An 11,140-nucleotide genomic window follows, 5' to 3' on the forward strand; every position below is an offset into this window, starting at 1 on the left:
GGCTCCTAACATGTACATGATTGACATTTAGATGCCTTCTTTCAGGGAGGAGATGGACAGGGTGATGGGATTGAGTAGTTTAGTCTGCTGATCATCTTGATAAGATTGAACAGGAGAGGATGTACAATCACTAGGCCTTTCACCTCCACCAGCTACAGTGCCTCAAAACTGGGTTCACATACTATTTGAACTATTTAAAATAATGTGAGCATTTATTTAGCCTGCCTGGACTGCCAGATTTAAGTTTCCATGACTATCCAATCCATTCCTATTCCTATTGCGCCAGCCAAAGATGTCAGATATTATTTTAACACAGGTTTGCAAATTTAACAATGAGTGGAAAAGCGAGTTAGTCTATTAGAGGGGAGGTAGAAGAAGAGCATGCCTCTTTCTCCTGTTGATTCCCTCTCCAGATTGATATCGCCATGGCTCTCTTGGGTCCTCTCCTCTTCCTCCTCTCACTCTCTTCTCCTCTTCCTCTCATGTTCCTATCCTCTTCCGCTCCTCCTACTCTCCTCTTCCTCTCCTCTTGCTCTCATCTTCCTTTCCTCTTCCTCTCCTCTCTTCCTACTCTCCTCAAGTCTTCCTCTCCTCTCTTCCTACTCTCCTCTCCCTCTCCTCTTCCTCTCCCTCTCCTCTTCCTCTCCTCTCCTTCAATGAAAATTGCCACGTGAGTATTTTTTCTCTGAATATACAGCTAGGTTGCCATATGTGTTGAATCATTTAGTGAAATCATGAGCAATATAGAGATCATGGATTGCAATATACATAAACCTTATTTTGTGTTCCTGTCATTTGCCCTGCGGCATCTTATGCAAGTGTCATACTGCGTTTGAAGTTACTGATAAAGCAAGATCTTTCCGCATGCAAAGCATATGAACAAAGAAACAGTGGTATGGCTATTCCAAATGTTTTTTTATGACCTATTGGTCCGTATATATATTTTTCAAATAGCTTTCGGAGGTCATACTAAAATAATATTTGGACAGGAGGTGTACGAATAAGTCTGTGTGAATCATTTCATGTCACTTTTAGAGGTAACACCAAAAGCACATTGATGAAAGATGTGTAAGGGCAGGATTCCTCTTTACAGACAAATCAGCTTTGGGGACATTAGACCAGATCAACTCCCCCCACAAAAGTAAAAAGCAGAGAATATAAAAACTTTTTAGGGGTCATATCGAAAGCATTTAGGGCAATCCTGTTGACAAAAGGTGTATGGGTACTCTTTTTAGTCATGTCAGCATTGGTGGCATAAGAGCTGGTGCCCTTAGACCCCCCTACAAAGTACAGAAACGAAAAAGACAAAATATAGTGAAAGGCAGATAGGACATGTGGTCTCCAGGAAGCTTGATGCAGTGCAGTCCTGCTTTAGTAGATTAATGAAATCTGTTTCATGAGCGGGATATGGGGATACCTAGTCAATTGTACAACTGAATGCATTCAATTGAAATATGTCTTCCGCATTTAACCCTGAATTAGAGAGGTGCGGGGGGCTGCCACAATCGACATCCATGGCGATCGACATCCACAACATCCTATTGGTTACTGGCCCATCGCGCTAACCACTAGGCTACCTGCCGCCAAGTGAGCTCACGCTGGTCACACACACACACAGCAGAGCAAGCGCGTCACTCACCCGGGCAGCGGGCGCCAGTATCCCGTGGAGGACCGAGAGGAGAAATAACTAAATGCAGAGTACTACCGGGGCTGAAATACCGAGATCAGGCCAGGGTTCACAAAGCACCACAAAATATGAGCCTGCCCTGCCGCTATAGGCCAGGCCCAGATATGAACAGTCCACAGGGCAATTCAGGCAAATGCCAGATGGGCTGGTCCATCTTTAGCCCAGTGGGCCTGTCAATACTGTTTATTGTAAGAAAAAAATGCATAGAATAGTTGTTATCTGGCTAATAATTGGGGCCTCCAGGAAACAAATTAGCTGGAGTAAGGGCCTCGAAGGAAATAAATGGGCCAGTATGTTAGAAATGGGCCGATTTGTGGTCCCAGTCCATCCCTGCCTGGCCTGCCATCTGTTTAAATGGAACTGGGGGAGAAGTTAGAGTCTACTTACTGTACGCTTAGGTGATATGTTATGTGAGTGAGGTGACACTAGCTGCTGTTCACTGTAGATCTCAGGTCCATTTTTTTTACAACATCTGAGGGATCTTTTTATAGCATTATGGGGCATATATTTTTCACATACCTCATTAAAATAGCATAACAGAATGTTGTTGTACATTTTTATGAGTGTTGATGATATAATCACTGTGTTGGCAGTGCAAGAGGAAACCTGCCTCTGCTATTATTTATGTTATGCATTATGTCCTTGTGTCCTTTAGATCATAGATCATCAATGTACATTAAAGTTTCATATGTCTATGTGCGAAGGAATTCAGACACTGCCAAAGGCCTACTATACTTTTGGACATGTATTACATTACATCGTGTTCATGAACAATAGTCTGAAGAAGCAAAATACGATTCTGTTTGAGGCTGTTGAATTCTGTGTGATTGCGTTACTGGTTATACTGAAGAGCTATACTGAAGACTATACCTCTAATGCCTAAAAAGAACACATCAATAACCAACCAGTTATATGAAAGGAGACCTTTTATTCATAATATATTCATACTTGTACACAAGTAAAATAAAATGCATATCTATGATTCCATTGCAATCTCTGTAAAACACTTAGCCAGCCTTCTATTAGCCAATGCTACCTGTATCCATACTGTGATGAAAACAGAACTCAAACTGGGGAACAATAAACATTTGTCTTTACTGAAATACGTATAAACATAAAAAACATAACAGTACCCAACAAATGCATCACTTTTTTATAAATAATGGGGGGAGGGGATGAAAATCTATTTTTTAATAAACGTTCTTTGTGTGCGTTCAGCCGGCCCTCGGAATTCATGTTTTTTCCTATTTTTTCAGTGGTCTGTCTCAGCAGTCACTGTTGTTGCAGTAAAAGCTTTTTGAGAGGGAAATAGGAATAAGGAGAGTCTCCAAAGTGGTGTAGCTTAGACACGGTACAATAAAGTACATACAGAACAAACAATTTGGGCACCGATTTATTATATACATTAGATATGATGTGTTCTGTAAAGGCATCCATTTTGTTAAATTGTATTTTAACTTCTTTTGTAGTTTAACTTCAAGGACTTAGTCCTTGTTACCCTGGTAATGTGTCCAAACCTGACATCCTGGTTATCAGTCTCTAGGCTATTATTGGAGGTCAAAGGTCACTGCAGAAAGATTCTATTATTGTCATGAGCATTAATAACAATCTGTGAGTCCCAGCAATGTATATTTAGCATGTGATCTAATCCCAGCCAGGCCCTAAGGTCCTAAGACATGGCCAACGAGAACCAGATCCAGATTATGGACATGAAGAGAGAACTCAGCGCCACCTGCATTGTAGATCCATGGCCTTTGAGACACTGGGCGTCAGATTTTGGCTTTTTAGTGCACTTCTTTTTCTTCCTGGTTGGGGCTGTAGAAGGTTCCAGGTCTTCAATTTGAACCAATGACTGGTCAAGGTTGTTGGACAGGGTCCCCAGTGGCCCGTCGTTGAGACTCTGCTTATTCCGGATGGTCTCGTTTTTCGTTCGCTCATGCTCTCTGAATTTGGTCTTGGATATGTTCTCCTTCTCCTTGAGGGGGTTGTTGGTGATCTGACGGCTGTTGTAAGATGAGGGGTCAGCGATCGTTTTCCCGGAGATGATAGAGGACTTATCGTTGTCTGGAAGACAACATCTGGGAATTCCATCTCCCAGAGGATTTTCAGTGGAGGGGAATTTTCCGGAACGCGGCTTGGAGCTGAAGAGCTGGGTCTGGATCTGGGGTGTCTCCACACACCCTTCCAGGTCGTTACTCTTCAGCCGTTTCAGGTCCTTCCCGAACAATTCCAAGGGGACGTTACATTCGAGCTCAGAGCTGGAGCCCTTGAAGCGTTTGAACCAGTCCCATAAGGTACTGGCCCGACAGTCACACACCCACTGGTTCCCATTGAGACGCAGGTATTGCAGGGACACCAGCGGGTCCATGGTCTCCCCGGTCAGCACGGTAAGGTTGTTGTAGAACAGGAACAGCGTGGTCAGCTTCCCCAGGTCGCTGAATGCCCTCGGCTGGACGTAGATGACCCGGTTCTGGTGCAGCAGCAGGCGGTCAAGGTTGATGAGGCCGCGCAGCATGTGGTCCGACACGGTCTTGATCTTGTTGTTGTGCAGGAACAGATATGTGAGGTTGGCCAGGTCCAGGAAGGTGTCGTTGTGCAGGGCCAGCAGGTTATTGTCCTGCAGGTAGAGGTACTGCAGGGAGAACAGTCCCTGGAACGCTCCGACAGGTAACTCCGACAGGCCGCACCTGTGCAGGTGGAGGGTGTGAAGCTTGGACAGACCCCTGAAGGCTGTGGGACTGATGATCCTCAGGTTACTGTTGTCCCCAATGTCCAGCTCCTCTAGCCGCTCCAGACCGTAGAAGGCCCCGGCCTCAATGTGGCTGATATTGTTGGAGTACATCCAGAGAACGGTAAGGTTGTGCACGGAGCTGAAGCTGGTGGAGCGGACCACGGTCAGCTTGTTGCTCTGGAGAAATATACGCTGGCTCCGCACAGGGATCTCGGTAGGAATGGAGAACAGTCCTTGCTGCTGGCAGGCCACGGTGGGCCGTGGCTCGCTGTAACACACACATTTGGCCGGGCAGCCATCCACTCCTCGAGGCACCAGGTTTAACCACACAACCAGGAACAGGAGTCGCCCCCCTGGAGGGAGGGAGGGAGGGAGGGAGGGAGGGAAAGAGAGAGAGAAAGGGGGAAAGAGGGGGACGGGGAGAAAGAGAGAAAGAGGGTCAGTTTTACAAACTACGTAAAAAATACTTCATCTTCATCAATGTTTCTCCTAGAAGGTTTCTAAATGTGATGTTTGTCATTTTAACACCTCTGCCTATCTCTTGATTGGTTTTTGATTGTTATTTCCTGTAAAGCAAATCAGCAATATTGCTCTCTGGTAGCAATGGTAATCTTCTGCAATCAGACATTGCCCTAAGATATTCACATTTTTGCATCAGTACATATCCCTTCCCTCAAATCACCAATGCAGTGCTTTCCTTCACATTTACAAATGGCATATATACAGTTTAAGCAACATTCACATTCAAATCCAGTATACCAGGGCTCTCTGAAAGGAAATAGCTCTCTTTTTACTAGTGATGCAGTGTGTCTGTAACGAAAGAGCATTCGGTGGTTATTTGGCCCTGGGGACCTATTTCCTCCCTGCTATTGACGCAAGCATGAAGCCCCGGGCAATCGAGGAGAGGGGTCCCGAGAAGCTGATTCATTAAATATGGGTGGGTCGATTTTATGCAGAATTAGCCAGCGCTAATAGGTTGGACATAACTAATGGCATCCTAGAGATTTCTGACCTTTTGACATTTATCGTGTCGCGTAAAGATACGTGTAGTGGGGCTTGGTGCTGGTTGCCAGGGTGGAGAGCTGACCTAGGTTCAAATATTGGAGATCACTTAAATTATGTTATTTGTGTTTGACTGAGCTTGTCTGTTGCAATATACAGTGGCTCGTGAAAGTATTCACCCCCCTTGGCATTTTTCCTATTTTGTTACCTTACAACCTGGAATTAAAATAGATTTTTGGGGGGATTTGTATCTTTTGATTTACACAACATGCCTACCATGTCGCAGATGTGAAATATTTTTTATTGTGATACAAACAAGTAAAAAGACAAAAAAACTGTCAATTTGAGCGTGCATAAGCATTCATCCCCCTCCCCCCAACAATGTTCTATCTCTAACCTAACAATAGAACATTGTTCTAGCTCTAACCTAACAATATAACAATGTTATATATATAACCTACAATAGAACAATGTTCTATCACTAACCTAACAATAGAACAATGTTCTATCTCTAACCTAACAATAGAACAATGTTATATCTCTAACCTAACAAAAGATACATTTTCTAGCTCTAACCTAACAATCGAACAATGTTCTATATATAACCTACAATGGAACAATGTTCTAGCTCTAACCTAACAATAGAACAATGTTCTAGCTCTAAACTAACAGTAGAACAATGTTCTATCTCTAACGTAACAATAGAACAATGTTCTATATATAACCTAACAATAGAACAATGTTCTAGCTCTAACCTACCAATAGAACAATGTTATATCTCTAACCTAACAAAATATTTTTTTTAGCTCTAATCTAGCAATAGAACAATTTCCTAGCTCTAACCTAACACTAGAACAATGTTCTATATATAACCTAACAATAGAACAAGGTTCTATATATAACCTAACAATGGAACAATGTTCTATCTCTAACCTAACAGTAGAACAATGTTCTATCTAACCTACAATAGAACAATGTTCTAGCTCTAACTTAACAATGGAACAATGTTATATATAAAACCTACAATGGAACAATGTTCTATCTCTAACCTAACAATGTAACTTTAAGCATCAGCTGTCAGAGCAGCTCACAGATCACTGCACCTGTACATAACCCATCTGTAAATAGCCCATCCAACTACCTCATCCCCATATTGTTATTTATTTTTAAAAATTGCTCCTTTGCACCCCAGTATCTCTACTTGCACAATCATCTTCTGCACATCTATCACTCCAGTGTTTAATTGCTAAATTGTAATTACTTCGCCACTATGGCCGGTTTATTGCCTTACCTCCCTAATCTTACCTCATTTGCACACAATGTATATAGATTTTTTTTCTATTGTGTTATTGACTGTACGTTTGTTTATGTGTAACTCCGTGTTGTTGTTTGTGTCGTACTGCTTTGCTTTATCTTGGCCAGGTTGCAGTTGTAAATGAGAACTTGTTCTCAACTGGCCTACCTGGTTAAATAAAGGGGACATAAATAAAAAAAACATGCAGACACAGTACAGATACAAGTACAGATATTTCACTAATTCATCAAAGGCAGATCAATGTGTCAAAGTGTGACAGCAGGAGAGTCCGAATCCAATATGCCATGTCAGGTGGCAGGTGGCAGTGCCAAATATTGCCCAAATCTCAGTGAATCCGACCCTAGCCCCTATCATAAGTGAGGATTTCCATTCCCAGCTGCCACAACCATCACTGGAATCCCAGGCTCTCTGCCGTGACAGGTAGTGAAGTACTGGAAAATGCATGAGCTTTACCCCTCCCGTCCTCTCCATCCCTCTATCTCTTTCCTTCTCTTCTTCCTCCCCTGCCTCCCTCCATTCCCCGTCCCTCTCTCTGCCTCTCCCTTTCAACTCCTCGCTCCCTCTCACTTTTTCTACCACACCCTCTCCCTCCCTCTCCCATCCCTCCATCCTGCCTTCCTGCTGTTCATGCAGCAGTAGCAGCTCATCCCTGGCCCTTGTTAATCGGAGGCTGTGGTGTGGCCTGACAGCAGCCCTCTGTTGCACTTTCCCTCCAACCTCCCTGCTCAACCTTCAGATATATTCTGCCACCGGAAAGCTGTCAAGAGTTTTCTTCCACTACTCTTTCGTTCTGCATCGCATCACTTTTTTTCTGTTCCCTCCCAGTCACAGCTCCTACTTTCCTAACAATAGCAATTTATATATATTTATTTATTTTACCACTGCAGATAGAGCACTCTTTGTATCTACTCACTGTATGTTCACTCACTGTCTTATTTGTTATGTTCATTAACAGGCTACGTCCACCAATTCGCTTTATTTCGGATATCCGGTATTCTGAGCTCCCGGCGTAATTTATCTTCATTAGCATCTTCTGACACTAAGCAAGTCAGATGTCCTCAGGTTTTTCTTCACCAATTATTTTTCTATATATGGTACTATATCAATTGCCTCGCCATTAGTTCCTGTCAAAACAAATGAACAATCCAAAGCCATTTTGCACTCATCACGTTGACCTCTTTGGACTTAGTTTTTATTGTGCTTACTCTTCTGTGATTAAAGTGCTACTTTTCCCTCTGGTCTTTCAGAATGACCTCTGTTTGATTTGATAGTTCACAGAAGTTCTCTCACCTTCTTCTTTTGGGAATTACACCATGTCTCAAAACATTGTCAACGATGTAAAAGTTTGCACTCACACGCAGTATTGACCTGCTAAGTCTACTAAACTGTACGTCCTGACCTATCTACCGACCTCTGATTGTTCCCTCACCTGTTACCTTTGGGAGTTTCTCTTATTTATCACAACATTCTTGCTAATAGTTTGCCCTCGCTATTGAGCTGTTGGGTATATCAAACTCTATCTTTCAACTGTTCTGCTCAATTCCAATCAACTTTACAGTGCTGATATACTAATGTAAAATATTTATGTGGCTAAACTGACATAATGAATGCATATACAGTACCAGTCAAAAGTTTGGACACACCCACTCATGCAAGGGTTTTTCTTTATGTTTACTGTTTTCTACATGGTAGAATAATAGTGAAGACATCAAAACTATGAAATAACACACATGGAATCATGTAGTAACAAAAGACATCACCGTGTCTTTGTGAGACGCAGAGTAGGTGAACAGATGATCTCTGCATATGTGTGGTTCCCACCGTGAAGCATGGAGGAGGAGATGTGATTATGTGGGGGTGCTTTGCTGGTGACATTGTCTGTGATTTATATCAAGGCACACTTAACCAGCATGGCTACCACAGCATTCTGCAGCGATACGCCATCCCATCTGGTTGCGCTTAGTGGGACTATCATTCATTTTCCAACAGTACAATGACCCAAAACACACCTCCAGGCTGTGTAAGGGTTATTTGACCAAGAAGCAGAGTGATGGTGCTGCATCAATGACTTGGCCTCCACAATCACCCAACCTCAACCCAATTGAAATGGTTTGGGACCCAATTGAAATGGTTTGGGATGAGTTGGACCGCAGAGTGAAGGAAAAGCAGCCAACAAGTGCTCCTTTAAAACTGTTGGAAAAGCATTCCTCATGAAGCTGGTTGAGAGAATGCCAAGAGTGTGCAAAGCTGTCATCAGGGCAAAGGGTGGCTATTTGAAGAATCTCAGATATAAAACATATTTTGATTTGTTTAACACTTTTTTGGTTACTACTTGATTCCATATGTGTTATTTCATAGTTTTGATGGCATTGTAGAAAATAGTACAAATAAAGTTAAACCCTTGAATGAGTAGGTGTGTCCAAACGTTTGACTGGTACTGTATAACATTGTACTGGTGGAAACAAATAACAAAACATATATTTATCTTTATCTTATTTTGCCAACTTTGGTTTCAACATGTTATCTCCCCATCTGTTGTGTCTAACTACAGTCCTGACACACCAACAGTCACAAATCCAAATCTCTAGTGTTCCAGTAAATTGGCATCTCTGTCCCTCTTGAAAAGTCCATTATGGTCTAACAACAATCTTAACTCTGTCTAAGATGAGACAAGAACCTCTTTGTCTTGCGGCGGCCAGACTTCCTTCCAAGCTCTTTATAAACTAACGCACATTGACTCAGGCTCTCCTGCATGTTTGAGAAGCACTTTTCCTCACAAAGGCTGAGTGCTAAATGGCAGCCTATTTCCTGTGTAGTGAATTACTTTTGACCAGAGCCATATGGATCCTGGTGAAAAATAGTGAACTATATATAGAACAGGGTGCCATTTGAGACAAAGACTGGCAGACAGACAGAGAGACAGACAGAGAGACAGACAGGGAGACAGACAGGGAGATAGACAGAGGCAGACAGGGAGATAGACAGAAAGGGAGGCAGACAGAGACACAGACAGAGAGACAGACAAAGAGACAGACAGGGAGGCAGACAGTGAGGCAGAGGCAAACATACACAGAGACAGACAAAGAGGCAGACAGAGAAACAGACAGGAAGACAGAACGAGAGGTAGACAGAGAGGTAGACAGAGAGGCAGACAGGGGGGTAGACAGAGAGGCAGACAGGGAGACAGAAAGAGAGCCAGACAGAGAGCCAGACAGAGAGGCAGACAGGGAGGTAGACAGAGAGGCAGACAGGGAGGCAGACAGAGTGGAGGCAGATAGATATACAGACAGAGAGGCAGACAGAGAGACAGACAGAGGGAAATAAAGAGACAGACAGAGAGACAGACAGAGATGCAGACAGGGAGGGATACAGAGAGGCACACAGGGAGACAGAGGTAGAGATATGCCCAGACAGTTAACAACCTAGTGATGAATGGCAGACATCAAGGTTGCTCCTCACTCGTCTAATTGTGTTATTTGCCAAAACAAAAAGAACAATGTGGGAGAACAGAAAACACTTGCGATAATAGCAAGGTGTGAGGAGGGTCGAGGAGGACAGAAGTGGGAGCAGCCAGAGAGAGGTGTTTACTTAACGCAGCAGTGCATGACTAGCCTGACACCCTCCCGGCTCATTTGCATACGTCCCTGGCAGTGTGTTTCTGTGTGTGTGTGTGTGTGTGTGTGTGTGTGTGTGTGTGTGTGTGTGTGTGTGTGTGTGTGTGTGTGTGTGTGTGTGTGTGTGTGTGTGTGTGTGTGTGTGTTTGCGTCTTCACTACTTCACTACTCCAGGCCCATCCGGTGCTTTGTCTCAGCATGATTGAGGCATCCCAATCTGACCCAGCGACCCGGCCAAGTGGCCTGAGAGCACAAAAGGGCATGTAGGGACAGGGGATCCACAGGGTCTGCACTTCGTCACGCAGGCTTTACTTTGAAAAGAAATAGATTGGGCCCAGATGGGTAACATGACAGTGTTTTCCCTTAGCTGAGAGGAGAAGGGAAGAGAAGTCTCTCTAGGAGATGTATCACACAGTTCATCTCAGGGGATGCAATGGCCTCTTTCCACTCACACAGCGTTAGGGATTCTTGTTGCTGTGTGGAATTTAACCTGTTCCAAATATAGTCGAGATCTGTGTACTTTAGGCTGTTTGATTGTTGAAAATGCATTCATGCATACAAATGCAGCCTAAAATCATGTATAAATCAATAAGCCATGTTCTCAAAGCGCTGTCACAAAGTGGTTGTAAACCCAAGTGATTGTGTATGGTGATAAAGTGCATTACAACCATTGCCGGCTGTCATACTAGGACCAACAGCTTTGACTGGTGGCATTTACTCTTTCAAGGGGAATTCACTCAGTATACGGCATAATGGGAAACCGGATTTGAAGAGTTGGTACCGCTCCTAAA

General features: G+C 43.4%; 1 protein-coding gene across 1 annotated transcript; it reads right to left on the reverse strand.

Moving 5' to 3' along the window:
- Nucleotides 1-3,356: 3,356 nt before the first annotated feature.
- On the reverse strand, nt 3,357-5,440 carry LOC120062933 (reticulon-4 receptor-like). The gene is made up of 2 exons (XM_039012989.1): nt 5,431-5,440; nt 3,357-4,771 (listed from the first exon to the last, which is right to left on the reverse strand). The coding sequence occupies exons 1-2, from the start codon at nt 5,438-5,440 to the stop codon at nt 3,357-3,359; spliced, it is 1,425 nt and encodes a 474-aa protein (XP_038868917.1).
- Nucleotides 5,441-11,140: the final 5,700 nt, after the last annotated feature.

The sequence above is a fragment of the Salvelinus namaycush genome, chromosome 18, assembly GCF_016432855.1.
Source record: "Salvelinus namaycush isolate Seneca chromosome 18, SaNama_1.0, whole genome shotgun sequence".
Taxonomy (NCBI): Eukaryota; Metazoa; Chordata; class Actinopteri; order Salmoniformes; family Salmonidae; genus Salvelinus; species Salvelinus namaycush.